This window comes from Triticum aestivum, chromosome 3A (assembly GCF_018294505.1).
Source record: "Triticum aestivum cultivar Chinese Spring chromosome 3A, IWGSC CS RefSeq v2.1, whole genome shotgun sequence".
Classification (NCBI taxonomy): domain Eukaryota; kingdom Viridiplantae; phylum Streptophyta; class Magnoliopsida; order Poales; family Poaceae; genus Triticum; species Triticum aestivum.
In genome coordinates this window covers 74,602,582-74,618,364 of record NC_057800.1, presented here as the reverse complement: position 1 = coordinate 74,618,364, position 15,783 = coordinate 74,602,582, and the positions used below count along the sequence as shown (strand labels likewise).

Sequence of the window (15,783 nt, the reverse complement as noted above, 5' to 3'; positions counted from 1 at the left end):
CTTCTAAGAATCTGACCCACTCATTACCAGTGCTTCGCTGGTGCACTCGGGCCGTCTTTAGTTTTATCTGGTATGCGTGTTCTTTGTCAGTCGTTGTTCTTGCGCTACTCGTTCCGCTTCAGCATGCTTGGCCATAGCATGCGTGCGACGTTGCATTCGGGACATAACAGCCGACAACGCCAATCATCACATGAGAGACATCATCTCACCGACCGCTCGCTGTTATGATCCACCAATCGACATTTTTTTGAACGAGCAAGCCAATTAGGTTGGGGACAACCGATTCAGGGATTCCTGGTCTGGGTTGGTTCAATCATGCATGGGACGCGGCTAACACTAGCGTCCAGACCTGGATATGGTTCACAATAGCGGCCAGTCTGGACGCTGTTACTCATAGCGTCCTTCTCATTTTTCAAAATTTCAGGTTACCTTTACCAGTTTTGGAATAATTGAATTATCATTTATTTTTAATAAAAAAATCTGTGCTGCGCGGTTCCCGAAGAGGTAGAACTGAACGACAACGCACGAGCCAGAGCCAACCTTTCCCCGCCGCTCCACCGAGCGGATCGAAAAGATGAGCGCTCCCAGCCAAATCTCACGTGTCGCGCCGCCATCCCTGCTCGTCTCGCCGAATTTCACGTGCCGCCACCCCATTCCTGCCCCCCGCCTTTCCCCTGAGCTCTCAAATCTTCTTCCTTGGGCGGTCGAATATTTTGTCCCCTCAGCTGTCGTCGACTCCAAACTCCCCGCTAACTGTTTCAGTCCAGTCGTTTCCCCTTGACCTGCCTTTGGGGGATTGGGAGCGCCGTCGGCAATGGCGGAGCAGCAGGTGGTGGCGGACCTCCGAGAGAAGTGCGCCACGCCGCCGTCGCTGCTGCGCGACGTGGCGGCGGCGATGGCCGACGAGATGTGCGCCGGGCTGGAGATGGAGGGTGGGAGCAGGGTCAAGATGCTGCTCTCCTACGTTGACAAGCTCCCCACCGGGTTAGTTGCTATGTACTCCAGCTCTCGCTTCTTGTCTGTTTGTTAATCACAGGAAGCGTTTGGTCTTTCAGTTCTTGTGTTCATGCTCACTGAAAATGTCAGCCTATTGACAGTAGACAGTTAGTTTCTGTGTCACATCTTAGTATCTTACTGTGGAGAAAGTAGCAAGGTGTTGTTTAACTTGAATCAGTTGATGTTTGATGGAGTACATGTACATTATTAAAGACTATGGTCCTATGAATCAAGCATAGGATGGGATATATCAGTTTGGAACTAGTAGAAAATAGATGTCGGACATATCGGTCATGAGAAACTAGAGATACTAGCTCCTTATTATGTTCATAACAATATAATATAATATCATCCATTTCGGTGTTATTTTATCGGGATTCAGGTTAACTGATTGATAGATATAATGGTGTGTGACTCCTGCCACTTGTTGGCTTTATTAATTTATAATAAAGATGGGCACCCGATGCCTTTGGTCCAAAAAAAAAGATTTAATGGTAAAGACAGCTGATTTCAGTTGGCAATTTTATGTTTGGCCGGTGAACACCATAAGAACTATTTGACTGCTTACTTTTGTGCTACTAAATTTAGGAGAGAGGAAGGTTTGTTCTATGGACTGGACCTAGGAGGGACAAACTTCCGTGTCTTGAAGGTGCAGCTAGGTGGCAATGATAAGCATGTCATTAGCCGCGAGTCCAGAGAAGTCGCCATCCCACCACATTTGATGTCAGGGAGCTCCTCTGTATGTTTTTATATGCTTAATTCGACAACTTTGATTTGAATCGTTGTCATTCTTTAATTTATTATTTGATTATGTTCATTCTCCATTTTGCAGGAATTGTTTGGTTTCATTGCTTCTGAATTAGCCAAGTTTGTGGCTGATGAAGAGAAGGGTACTAGCTTGTCAAATGGGAAGACACGGGAACTAGGATTCACATTTTCTTTCCCAGTGAGGCAACGGTCTGTTGCATCGGGTACCCTTGTCAAGTGGACAAAGGCATTTTCTATAGAAGATGCTGTAAGAATTCCTTGTGCTTACGTACCCAGCATATTTGTACATCGTATCATGTAACGATGTCGCCAAATACGGCTGTTTGAAGCCCGCATCATCATTTGATTCTAAACCATAGTGGATAAAGAATTCTGGGAATCGTATCAGTAAACTATGTTTATCATAAAAAATCAAATACTTAACTGTCTATAGACGGGTCTTCCTTCGAATTAATCTCTTTCTCACTCATATCAGGTAGGTAAAGATGTAGTTGCTGAACTGCAAACAGCTATGCAGAAGCAAGGTCTAGACATGCATGTGGCCGCACTAGTAAGTGTTTGAGAAGTTTATATTGCACTGTTTCTAATATAATCTAGTTGTCACCTCATAAGAAATTTCTCGTTCTAAGAGATTATTGCCGAAATAGATTAATGACGCTGTTGGGACATTGGCTGGAGCCAGATACTATGATGAAGATGTCGTCGCAGGTGTGATATTTGGCACTGGCACAAATGCTGCTTATGTTGAGAAGGCAAATGCTATACCAAAATGGGAAGGAGAGCTGCCTAGTTCAGGACAAATGGTGAGGTTTAAAGGTCATAACCTTTCACTTCAAACCTAGTGGTGCTCAAGGATATGTTTGGATTTTTCTGAACTAATTTGTTGTTTCTAAGTTATTTGTGCGATGTCTTCTCGTATACCAGGTCATTAATATGGAATGGGGTAATTTCTATTCGTGTCATCTTCCAGTAACTGAATATGATCAAGCATTAGATAATGAAAGCTTAAATCCAGGAGAGCAGGCAAGTTTATTTTATAGTCTGCCTGTTCTTGCTGTTGAGCATTGGCTCAATCGTATACTTTGGTTCTTTCAGATCTACGAGAAGTTAACCTCAGGAATGTATTTAGGTGAAATTGTAAGGAGGGTCTTGCTTAAACTGTCCTTGCAATCTGCCATTTTCGGTGAAATTGACCACACTAAGCTCAAAACTCATTTCCATCTCCGGTACGTTGTTTCCCTAGCCTTGTGCAGTCGATACTCTAATGTGTATGTAGTCATAAAGAATGTTTATCTTGTTGATGACCTGGAATTCAGGGTTTCTTTCAAATGCATACCTCTGTTAATGCTTGGTGTTCTTAATCTCCTAATCAAACAGACCATTCATTAACTGTAGCAAGTCCTGCCAAATTTTGAACTTGACATGTGCTGATAAAATCTGGCTTAATGCTGCATACATGACTCAAGGATTTGATTCAAGTGCATGTTATTGTTGATGCGCATCAGCTTTAATCTTCTAATAAACAGACCATTCATTAACCATGGCAAAATGCTACTCCCTCCAATCCATAATAAGTGTCACAGTTTTGAACTAACCTTAGTTCAAAACCGCGACACTTATTTTGGATCAGAGGGAGCACTCCCAAATTCAAACTTGGCATGTGCTGATAAATCTGGTTTTACGTTGTACGCAGGACTCCGCATATTTCTGCAATGCACCATGACGACACGCCCGATCTGAAGACAGTGGAAGAAAAACTGAAGGAAATCCTAGAGGTATGCTGACTTTGTGAGCATTGCACGGCGGTCATACTGAAAACGTTATACTAGTTCTATGCACACATTGAAGGTGATATGGTAAGGCTGTGTGCATCGCTTGATGCAGAGGCGAGGATGTTGCCCTCTTTTTGAAAATAATTAAATTGAAGTGAGATGGTATGCATGCCCTCCAGATTGCAGGCACGTCCTTAGAGACGCGGAAAATGGTTGTTGAAATCTGCGACATTGTAGCAAGAAGGGTGGCCCGGCTGGCTGCTGCGGGCCTTGCAGGGATCCTCAAGAAGCTTGGGAGGGATGGCTCCGTCGACAAGCGCCGGTCGGTCATCGCCATCGACGGAGGACTGTTCGAACACTACTCCAAGTTCAGCAAATGCTTGGAAACTACTCTAAATGAACTGCTAGGGGAGGAGTCATCGAAGTTCATAGTCGTCAAGCATGCGGATGATGGCTCGGGGATAGGGGCTGCCCTGATTGCTGCTTCCCAATCTCAATACAGAAATGTTGAATAACAGTAGGCAAGCTAGGTTGCCACACATTTTATGTCCCCATTTCAGGGGTGAAGGATAAACGGCGCCTAATTCTCCAGCATGTACACTTAAGAGTTTACCCATGTTGGAACTGTAAGGGGTCCATGACCGAAATGAGGCTTAGATGAGGTCACCTTGTACAGTTAAAATAAAAGGGAACCTGAGGACTCATGAATCTGCAACTATCTTTTTAAATCACAAGTTTTTTTTAATTAAAAGTACCGTCTTTCCGTCCTATGTTTTTTGTGGAATTTAACTGTTTGGTAGTACAAAATTCAGGTCAAATTCCTACGCTCCAAACTGGCCCGTTGCACTATTGCTCATGGACAAGGTTAATTTGTGAACACTGGAAGTTAAAAAGCTCATCAAACTGACATACTATGTACTACTAAAAGGCCAAAAGTTGTGGTGATAAAGAAGAGGACAGCGACCCAATCAGACAAGTTTGAGACAAGTGCTGGTGGAAGGCTGAAGTTGTGGCGATCAGGATAACGACTTGAGCAGTGAAGGAATCTCTACCCCGCACTAAATTTAGCACGTACAATAATGGAGAAACATGTCGATCGTACCTCTGTAACCGACGTAACGGTTCTAAATCAAACCATCCATGTCGATTGTTCATGGCCCAATTCGGTGATACTTGTACAAAACTACAACAACTTCTAAACTGGATATCAATACCACCCATTCTATGGTAATTTTTTTTTCTTTTGAGATGGCTACGGCGACTTGGATGGTACTGCATGATTATTGGTCGGCGCACTGTAATCTAGATATCGACATCTTAGACTGTCTAAGAGCAGCCATAGTAAGGGATATGTGCCATGATAGTGTGCGTCATTGTTATGCCCGGCGTGCTCCATAAAGGTTGCAGTGGCCAAAGATCCAGACAAAACTATTGACAGGATCTTTATAAAGGCACTACTACTGCTGCTGCTGTTGTTTGAATTGTATCATTTCCTATGCAGAGCATGATCATTTGAAAAGTTTGCATACATGCCATGGCAGAGTGAATAACTGCAATGGAAAGTCCATACCTTTTGTAATTACACAAACATCAACATTGCCTCCACTACCCAAGTCACTGCAAATACCACCTCAAATTGCTGCAGAAACAAGCTGTATTGCTTCTCTCTGAAAAAGGAACACGATGATCATGCAAGTGACAGAGGTGTTTACAGCTATGATCGTCAGAATCAGCATATGCAATAAAGGAATGCATCCTCTCAATAATCCAATATGTTTGTGGGAAAAAAAAGTGTCAACAGTTTGACACATAATAGTACAGGACGCATGAGCAAGAAAATACAATGTAGAGTGCAGTGGCGCTCACTGTCAGTGTCAGGCCTCCTTCGTGTTTTGATTCAAATACTGACAGTGCAGCAAAGGAAACCATAAGCCCGCTGTGGCCGTCTTATGAGCAGAAAGAAAGAAAAGTAACATTCAGATAGCACAGATCTGCTCCCATATTTCATTCTTTATGCTTTGGCACGAGCGGGATCTCCTTTGTTTCAAAAAGTGTGTTCGCAAAATATTGACAATACAGAAACATTCACGCCAATTATTTTGTTTTCTGCACTGGACATAAAACTGGATAAGCTTGTCGTATCTGTTATATCCTCCGTATCAGCAGCAGTTCCTTCCAAAGCAATACAGTATATATGTGGTGCCATAAAGTGGATTTTCAAACAGTTCTTGGTAGCGACAATAGGCCCCTCAGTTGCCCTGGTGTCTGCCCCCAAGAGCAACACCGTCCTGGAAAAGGACGTGTCATGAATCATGATCCAAGTTACATGTGCCTCCTTTAATAAGATTGGAAAATACATTTGAAAAGAGTTTCGAGTATGATGTAATATATCCTAATACATTGTAAGTGTAGCGTTGTCAGTTCCCCTGACATATATAATCCTTGGTTCCTCGTTGTAAGTGTATCTAATACATTGTAAGTGTATCTACACTCTATATGGGAAAAAATTACAAAGAAAAAGTCAAAATAGTTCATAAGTTTTTTTTAGGATAAACTTGACTTTCTTTTGCACTAGTATATACATTTTCATGAATAAAAAATTAGCGTTGACTTCAGGGCGAAAAACAAATAAATTATTTGCTATTACACTATCTTGGCTGAAAATTTATTCTTTTTATGAAGTTGAAGGGATATTTTTTTCTTTTTTGGATTTTTTTCACAAGTACAATAGAAGATCGAGTTTATTTCAAAAAATACTTTTAGTTTTTTTGAATTTTTATTTAATTACTATTTTTTTTCATATAGGGTATAGATACACCCATAGACCAAACGCCGGCATCCCTATGTGGGCATCTTTTTTAGCTCATCTTGACTTCTTGATGTCCACGTCTGCATCCCTATGCGGGCATCTTTTTTTAGCTCATCTTGAATTCTTGATGTCCATGGTGGAAGAACCAGTCAAACGATGGATTGCAAAATTGAGAAATATATATTCAGGTGGGGAGCTCCCCCTGTCGTGGGAGCAAGTCTGACAGTAAGAACAGGGGGTACATAGGAGGAGGCAAGGTCCTAGCTACGACGAGGTTGTGCACGCAAGGTTTACGAGTTCAGTCCCTTCTCGGAGGAAGTAATAGCCCTACGTCTCGGTGCCCGGGGGCTTGGTCGACTGGATATGCGTGAAAGTTACAGGGGGTGCGAACCCTTGTGCCTGAGACGCGGCGTGGGGGAACGCGGGGATCAACTGCGCCCACTCCCGCACGTCCCGCGATTATTGTGCCTTGATGGCAGAATAAAACCGCCGCGGGAAGGCGAGTGGTCCATGTCAAGCGCGTGCGTTGGCAGGATTTCCTCGCCACGTGGCCCGCGTTCCCGCCTACGAGAAACAGAGCTTTTCCGAAGACGGCGCGCACAAGCAAAGCCGGCCCCTCGGGATAGGAAGCTGACCTAGCTTCTCGTCCCTTTGTCAGCCTCGAAACTCGATCAGCTTCGGGGACTACTGTCGGAGTAAATAACCATGGGTAGCCTAGCCGGCTCCCCCTGGCCCTTCGGAAAAAATTACGAGCCGATTCGGCCCTCAAGAATCCAAGATACAGGGCCGCCTTCCCCTTGCCGGCTGTCTCCAGGCCGGCTATCGGAAGGCGGCCCGACTTCAGCCCTCATGAAGAAAAGCCCGGGAGGGCCGGCTCCGAGAAGCCGGCCGCGAGAAGGCCGACTCCAAGAAGCCGGCTCCCATAAAGCGGTCAAGATCGTACCCTCGAAGTCTGCATCCACATAACGGCGATGTGACGGTGCGTGGCTACAGTGAAGCCTGCCACCCCCGAATCCCGGAGCACGCCTAGCACAGTGCGCCGTACGGGTGGCCATAACCCGTCCGGCGCAGCACTGTTGCCACGTTGACCCTGATGTCATCCACGACGGGCTACCAGTACGGCCCACAGACGGTGGGCCCCTTCGGGCAGAGAGACACCCAAAGGCGGCCAGACCTCCCCCAGTCAGCCCAAGATAGAGCCGGCTCCCCACAGCCGGCTTGCCACCTCCCTCAAAGAAGACGCCCCATTAAGGAGACAAGACGCGGTGGGGCTACAGTGATCGCCCACCGGGCGGCGGCACTGTAGCCACGCCCACTTCGGCGAAGCCCTCGACACCAAGATTGAGCAACAGTAACCAGCCGCCGACAAGGCCCTGACAGTGGGGCCTGCTTGTCGACCAAGGAGCCGGCAGCCGGCGGGACCCACTAGCCGGCGGGCCCCAGCAGCCGGCGCAGAAGCCGGAGAGCGTAGACACAGACGGCTGGGCCCCGCGCCCAGCCGGATTACCATTGTACCCCCGGGGGGTAGGCCTATATAAACCCCCCGGGGCATCCATGCAAAGGGAGATCAATCTCTGCTAGTCTCAGACACCACATAGGAAGGAGAAGAGAGCAAGCCGTGCCCTTCTTCCTCCTCTCGCCAAACAGCTCAAGGAGCACCGTGTAGCTACTTGTTTATCTAGTGACCATGCAGAGACCCCGCAGAGCAGCAGTAGGGGTGTTATCTCCACGGAGAGCCCCGAAGCTGGGTAAGATTCGCCGGCGTGCATGTCTTCGCCTCATCCCGTTTGCAGGCACCGGCGACGTCTTTACTGGCTCCCACAATGATAAGCCACCCGTTGGCATATGTCGCACCTACCACCCGACATTCCTGCTACGCAAGTCGGCGATATACGGGTCTGCTAGAGATGCTCTTAGCATGTCATAACAGTGTACGCGCTTCTGCTGTAGGATATACTGTTTTTCTTGGTCGTTTTTCTCGTGTAATATATATTAGCAATTACACACCATATTTAGTACTACCTCTGCTCCTAAATGTAAGACGTCTATGAACTGCAAAAAACGTCTTACATTTAGGAACAGAGAATGTAGGTTCATGCCCTTCTAATACAAAGTAAAGTACGTAATGATCAAAATAAGAGAATCTGACAGAATTATGCACGAAATGAAATTGTTTAGAGGGCATGATAGACTTTGTAATCACCCACCAAAACCAAACCCCTGTCATCTCAAATTGATAGCGTTGATTAAAGCTAAAGTTACAATCGAAGAACATGTACCATTACTGAAATATGACTTCAATTTGTCCGATAGAAAAGCAATAAAAGTTTATTGACCGTTATATAAAGCCCCCCTAAAAAATATTACTTCGAATTTTTGCTCAGACTTCATTTTGTCCAATAAAAGTTTCCAACTTCAATTGTTTTTAATCTTTCCAGGTTTCTATCAAGAATTAGAGATTAATTCCTCAATTTCTGTTGGACTAATTATGCCATGAACGGGGATCGCACTGATGATGGTTGTTGATTCAAAGACAAAAATGTGGCTGAAATAAAGAAAAACAAGGCTTATAAATAAGCAGTGTCACTGCTGTCATTGCATATTTTCTCAAATATCATTAATGATTTATAATACATCCACTAGCCTCGACATCCATCGTACATGTCCGCTGAATCTTCTATAGCCTTACTTAATAAATAAAATTCAGATTCTGGCTAGTTAACACGAAAGCAGAAGCAAACACTCTCGATCTCCACCCTGGGTACTTCTCCGGTGGTGATGGTATGTGCCTCGAAGGCACTCGTACCCGAAAAGATCGCCTACTGTAAGTCCATTACATCCCCGACATAAACCTCTCCTCCCTCAGCTGGGTTGGTGATGGCGGGCTGCTGCTGTGGCTTCTTGCGAGAGGATCCCATAGACACCGGGGCTCGTCGTTTCATATTCTCCTTTGAGACTGCACAAAAAAGAACAGATTTTTGGTGTGAGAAAGAAACCCTTAACCTTATCTTTTAAAATCACAACTAACAATGCCGGGCAACGCGATAAGAGTCTAGAACAGCAATTTCTAGTTCTAGAATGTAGTAGTAACATCCATGCTAAGAAAAGGAAATTTGTTAACAGGAAATCTTGTGGTCACCAAGGTAAGGTTTCAGCTTTGAAGTGTATGTAGCCACCAGATTGTCCTCAGATGATAAAACGTACTCCCTCCGTTCCTAAATACTTGTCTTTATAGGCATTTCAACAAGTGACTACATACGGAGCAAAATGAGTGAATCTACACTCTAAAATATGTCTACATACATCCGTTTGTAGTAGTCATTTGAAATGTCTAGAAAGACAAATATTTAGGAACGGAGGGAGTACAATTCATGTCATGGTCTATATCTCGAATGAATTTGAGCAAGGCATATTGACATAGTATATTTATCATTAATAATGGGGAGGCGATGGCATGGTACCTGGGGGCTTGAGATAGCTGGAGATGGTAGTGCGCCTGTAGGTGTTGGGTCTTCGCATATCGAATTCACCCACCTTCAGCAGCTTCTTATTCTTGATGTCAACGGCGATAACTCGCGAGTTCCTGTCGGTTTTGCTGCTGACAGTGGTCCTGAGGTACAATATGCCATCTTTGTGGGAGCTGAGAATGGGGTTGGAAACAAAGACAGATTTGGGCAAATCGTAGTTTTCAATATCACAAGAATGGACTTCATGCTCCGGCTTGAAACGCATATCACCCAGGGTTACCGAATCCCTACGGAGCCCCTCCATTGTCCATGTGACCACCGTCCAGCCACTAGGGATTTCTGAGAAAGGGTTGCCGGGTTGGCCGTGGACCTGAAGGTCGACGAACCTGATGATGCCAGTCTCTTTGACAAGGACAATGTCCCTAAAGGCGGTTGCAATGTCAACGGCAAGAGGGAGGCGATTTGGCGGCTGCCTCGGCTCGGGAAGGGGGACATAGCGGAACTGGTGGAAGGGGGTGTCGTCGGCTAGCACGTCGGAGAGGAGCGTGGCACTCCAGAGGTCGACCCAGCCCATGATGCCACCGCTTTTGCCGCCGATGGTGATGGTCATGTCGGAGATGAAGTCGGATGGCGGCAGCAGAGGCTGTGGAATAGCACCTGCCTTGCGGGTCCAAGCCTCGGTCTTGGAGTCATAGATGCACAGGTAGTGTGGGCCATTGGCAGAGTCGTGGAAAAAGTCCTTGCCAAGCGCTGCGATTTTGTAGGCACCACAGGCATCATCATCCTGAGAAGGGCCGGTGACGGAGGCTGAGGACTGAGGTGGGAAATTTGCTGCTGCAAGGAACGACAGCAATCGAAGTGGAATTGAAGCAGTGGGATCTCTCATTTGGCAACATCCAGGGGTCGGGGTGCGGGAGCCGGGTGAGTTCCTCCTTCCCTGCCTGGTACACCAAGTATTCATAGTAGCCCTGTTGACAACTGATTTTGGCAATATACAGAGTGAAAGGGTTTTCAGCATGAGAAAGTTTCGTATCGTCGAGTGGAACAACTTTGATGTTTAGGCTATCGCCATTCGACCTCATCTCAGTGGCCGAAGCTATACTCCGAGTGGCAAAATTTAGTGTTCTGAGTGCTTTTCGGCCGATTACGCCCTCAATATGAACTCAGATGAAGGAGTGCTCTAAAGGAATTGTCTTCGTCTCGTCAAGACCATTGATTCTCATATATAAATCATCTCAATCCGAGTTCATATGCAAAAGTTATAGTCAATACGGTCTGGACAGGCCAGAGACCAAAATATTACGCTTGACATCAGACACATGTTGATGAGTGTCTGATGCAATGCGTGAGCAATTCAGCCCTCAAGACGGCCTTTAATTGAAAAAACTTCAACACGAGAAAGTTTCGTCTCGTCGAGCCGATCGATTTTCATATATAATTCGTCTCAATCCGAGGTCATATGAGATTTGGGGAGACAAATCAAGATCAGGCTATGTTTTTGGTCGAGTGAAAACTCACCGGTCGAGTGAAAACCTACCGATCGAGTAAAAGGTCAAGTGAGAACCTACCGATCGAGTAAAAGGTCAAGTGAAAACCTACCGATCGAGTAAAAGGTCGAGTGAAAACCTACCGATCGAGTAAAAGGTCGAGTGAAAACCCACCGATCGAGTAAAAGGTCAAGTGAAAACCTATCGATCGAGTAAAAGGTCGAGTGAAAACCTACCGATCGAGTAAAAGGTCGGTCGAGTAAAAGATTGTCTTCCAACTGAAAATGTGGTCATCATCCGAGTGAAAGATTGTCTTCCGAATGAAAATATAGTCATCCAAGTGAAAAGATCCAGTCGAGTGAAAGACTCTAATATCCGAGTGGATGAGCTCAAATCCGAGTGAAACTGAACATGTGCCCAAAAGTTTATCAAGATGATCTCGGATGGAAAAGTGTTCAATACAGAAGTTGTGCGTATCATCAAGACGATAAACTTTGGTTTTGGAGTCATCGTCGTCAGAGATAGTATATAGCCTGCAAATTCACTACAAGACTCGGATAATTCAGTATACCGCAAGACCAAGTCCGACTGGAAGGTAAGACGACCTCGAAAAGTGTTCAAGATGGCCTTATTTGAAAGTGATCAACATGAGAGTTGTTCGTATCATCGAGGCGCACAAGTTTGGTATTTGGGCCATCTTGATCGGAGATCATATGGAGGCTCGGCGGCTTGCACAAGGAGGAAGACAGAAGTTGGGCCAGATTCAGGCTGAATCCGAGTTGGAGTAGAACTAGGACTCTAGGACGCGAATTGATGTAATTCTTCTTGTAAGGAAAGCCTAGATGAATCCTTTACTTGTACGGGAAGTCCAGCCGCCTCTTATATATGTTGGGGGTGACGGCCGATTGAAAAACACACAATCGAACAAATCAATATACTACTTTTTCCTGTCTACTTTTTATCTCTCCACCGTTTTTCTCTCTCGTTCTTCGCTGTTCTTCGTGTTTGAGAGCTGCGAATCCCGAGGCTCTAGGGGCGAGCGAATCGACCTAGGGCAGCCCATAGCCGCCGCAATCCCTGACGGGGTCCCTCCCGGGTGCGCGGGGTTTCGGGTCTGCAAAAGCACCCGCCGACTGTCTTGCGTATCGCGCTGTTGGTCGGGTCTCCTTTGACGTGAGCTGCGGTGCATCACCCCCGGCGTCGAGGGTACACGTGACGTGTTCGTGTGTCAACACACTTTTTGGCGACTCCGCTGGGGACGAAGATCGATCATCATCATCCACCATGTCTGATCTTCCCAAGCCATCTGAGGTAGACGCCGATAACATCATTAAGCCCAGTCTTGATGAGATATCGGCCGATCATCGCCAAGTCTATGAGGAGTACAAGAAGGCGCGCGAGGAGAAGGACTTGCAGGAGTTCCTTGCAAAGTTCAAGAAGGATCACCAAGGCAACATCACTCCAATTGAAGAAATCAAGTTCCCTCCTTTGCAAGCCAAGCAGGTTAAACCCTCTGTAAGTACTGCCTTTTCTCCTGAGCAGTGGGCTAAGATTGAAAGTCGTATTGCTGATGGTAACAATCTAGTCTATCAAACTTTCATAGAAAATACTAATGCTCAGAAGAATACATCTCCTCCTATGCCACCGCCACAATTCCTACCTACAGCTAGTAATCATACTCCTCCTATGCCACCGCCACAAGCTTCATCGTCCACTATGGATGATGGTCTAGCTAATCTTAGAGAGGAGATGGCTAAGATGCTTCGAGAGAATTTTGGGGTTGAGTTACCTCGGAATCGGATTTACCAAAAGCCGTACCCCGAGTACTTTGATGCCATCCAGTGCCCTCCAGGATATAAAATTCCAGATTTTGTTAAGTTCAATGGAGAAGGCACAAAAACCACATGGGAGCATGTTAGTCAATACTTGGCACAATTAGGTGAAGCAGGTTCACTAAATGAGTTGAAAGTGCGTTTATTTCCTTTATCATTAACTGGTACCGCCATTTTCATGGTTTTCTTCTTTACCACATGGTTCCATTCGAGTTTGGTCGCATCTAGAGCAGAAATTTCATGATCACTTTTACAGCGGCGACAATGAACTCAAGTTGTCACATCTAACATCGGTTAAACAGAAGCATGATGAATCGGTCTCCGATTACGTCAAGAGATTCAGAGAAACGAAAAACCGGTGTTTTAGTTTGGTGATAACCGAGAGAGACTTGGCAGACCTAGTGTTGAGTGGTTTGAGAACTCCCATTAGAGAAAAGCTAGAAGGCTATGAGTTCTTAAATATCAACCAAGTCTTACAAAGGGCTTCGGCTCAGGAAAGCCGAAGCAAAGACCTCAAAGAAGTGCATAGATACAAAGCCGATCGTCCAAAGATAAATATGGTGGAATATGACAGTGATCACTCGGACGATGAGGGTGATGTTTTTGCTACTGAATTTGTTTGGCCATCTAAGGCCAAACCCTTTACTTGCAATGATTTGAAACCGATTCATAAGAATCGTGATGAAGAGATGAAGTTTACTTTTAACATTGCTAAGTGTGATAGAATATTTGATGCTTTGCTGCAGGCTAAGATTATTAGAATATCTCATACTTTACCGCCGTTTGAAGAGCTAAAACGGCGTGCTTATTGCAAGTATCATAACTCTTTTTCTCATGCTACTAACGATTGCAATGTTTTTCGACGACAGATACAATCGGCCATTAATGATGGACGATTGAACTTTTCTGAGATGCAAGTTGATAAACAACCTTTTCCCATGAATACCATGGATTTGGAGGGGAAGAAGCTACTCATTCGGCCGGAGGTGGCCGAATCTGCTAATAAAGCTAATGTCATTGTTGGTGAGCCCAGGAAAGACAAGGAGGACAACAGAGTCTTGGGGAGACAGGTTGTGCTTGATAAGCAACCCGATGGCAAGGAAGTGATCAAAATCACCATCAAGAATCCTACCCTCGGGGGGCAACCGCAAGTGCAAGAAAATACTCGTGTTAAATTTGTCAAGCCCAAGAGTCCAGAAGTTGGCAAGTGGAAGAAGAATGAAGTTAAAATGCAGCGCAAGCGGATCAAGCCAACTTTTGATATGTTGCTGTCCAAATATGCTAACCAGTCGGCCGGTTCTAGTTTCAATCGACCGACTCATCTGAAACGACCAAGGTCACCATCAGTTGATATGTTCAGTCGGTATACAAAACCAAGTGGACCAAGGGCGCAGTTTTCAGAAGAGCAGAAGCAACCTGTGTGGGATCGACTTGATTACTCATATAATGGCCGGCTCAACATCGGTGACTATCAGTCGGCTGGTAGAAATATGCGACCGGATGGAAATTATCCGAGTGTAAGAATACACCCAAGTGGAAGCTATCCGAGTGAAAAAATGTGGATGGGTAGATTCCATCCGACTGAGTTCCATCCGAGTGGATACCATCCGAGTGACATCAACCCGAGTGGATTCCATCCAAGTAAAAAGGTGCGCCCGAGTGGAAATTTCATGCATCTGGAAAGTCGGAAAGAATGGCGTGTTAAGTCACCGAGTGTTGCAGCAGTTGAGTCGGGAAAAGGCAAGGAGAAAATGGATGTCGACTCACTTATTTTGGGCACCGAAACATTTGCCATACAGCAGCCTATTGTGCATAGCAATCCGACTGAGCCGATACTTTCTATCAAGCCAAAGCACTCGGCTAATGACCATGAAGCAAGCACCAGCCAAGTAAAGGTGAGAGATCCTAAATACACTCGACCAAAGTGGTGTCCTCCAGGGCTAACAAAGACACAGAAGAGGAAACTACAGAGGTTAAGGAGTCAAGAGATGGCAGAGCAGGAGGCCGAGAAGCAAAGAGATAAGTTGTTCAATGACACTCGGCCCATGGTTCCAGCAAAACAAGTGTGGAGGCCTAAACAAATACAAGATACATCAGCCTCTACATCTATCACAGAAGTGCCTACACCACCCAAGGAGGACGATGCGACAGCTATTACATCGTCTACAACACTTCCTACTTCTCCTTCACTCGACCAGATTTCAGAATCGGTCGATCCACTTGAAGAAGAGGCTGATGTGGTGGACTATGAATCTACACCGGTTCATGAAGGTATGGATATCAATATGGTGTATTACTTACCTGCTGAGTTTCGTGCTGTAGATGAGGAAGGGGAAGTTGCTCAGCTGGATTTTGGTCCTAAAAATGCAATATTCGAGAAGCCGAAAGAACCAGTAAAGCATCTGAAACCATTATATCTCAGAGGTCATATCAATGGGTCGCCGCTCACTCGGATGCTTGTTGATGGTGGTGCTGTGGTAAATCTTATGCCCTATTCGGTCTTCAAGAAATTGGGTTTGCCTGATGAAGAATTGATCAAGACCAATATGGTGCTCAACGGGTTTGAAGGCAAAGAGAAAACTGAAGCCAAAGGTGTAATGTATGTGGAGCTTACAGTCGGAAGCAAAACTTTGGCTACTGCATTCTTTGTCG

The 15,783-nt window shown here is 45.5% G+C and overlaps 1 protein-coding gene across 3 annotated transcripts; it reads left to right on the top strand.

The window, feature by feature from the left end:
- The first annotated feature begins 553 nt into the window (after positions 1-553).
- On the top strand, positions 554-4,725 carry LOC123060383 (hexokinase-8). 3 transcript variants are annotated; one of them, XR_006427923.1, is made up of 9 exons: positions 554-984; positions 1,585-1,735; positions 1,829-2,011; positions 2,240-2,314; positions 2,412-2,567; positions 2,689-2,787; positions 2,860-2,990; positions 3,458-3,620; positions 3,716-3,944. XR_006427923.1 is itself a non-coding variant. In XM_044483080.1 (9 exons), the coding sequence occupies exons 1-9, from the start codon at positions 815-817 to the stop codon at positions 4,403-4,405; spliced, it is 1,104 nt and encodes a 367-aa protein (XP_044339015.1). In that variant the 5' UTR covers positions 554-814; the 3' UTR covers positions 4,406-4,725. The 3 variants fall into 3 exon arrangements, 2 of the variants coding, with proteins under 2 accessions (XP_044339015.1, XP_044339014.1); XM_044483080.1 differs by lacking the exon at positions 3,716-3,944 and adding an exon at positions 4,349-4,725 and having other exon boundaries at positions 3,458-3,539; XM_044483079.1 differs by having other exon boundaries at positions 3,458-3,539; positions 3,716-4,304.
- The last annotated feature ends 11,058 nt before the right edge of the window (positions 4,726-15,783 follow it).

Coding starts and splice junctions, on each gene's coding strand:
- LOC123060383 (XM_044483079.1), top strand. CDS start 815: ATGGCGGAGCAGCAGGTGGTGGCGGACCTCCGAGAGAAGTGCGCCACG. Junction 2,315..2,411: donor ACATGCATGTGGCCGCACTA/GTAAGTGTTTGA, acceptor TTGCCGAAATAG/ATTAATGACGCTGTTGGGAC. Junction 3,540..3,715: donor AACTGAAGGAAATCCTAGAG/GTATGCTGACTT, acceptor CATGCCCTCCAG/ATTGCAGGCACGTCCTTAGA.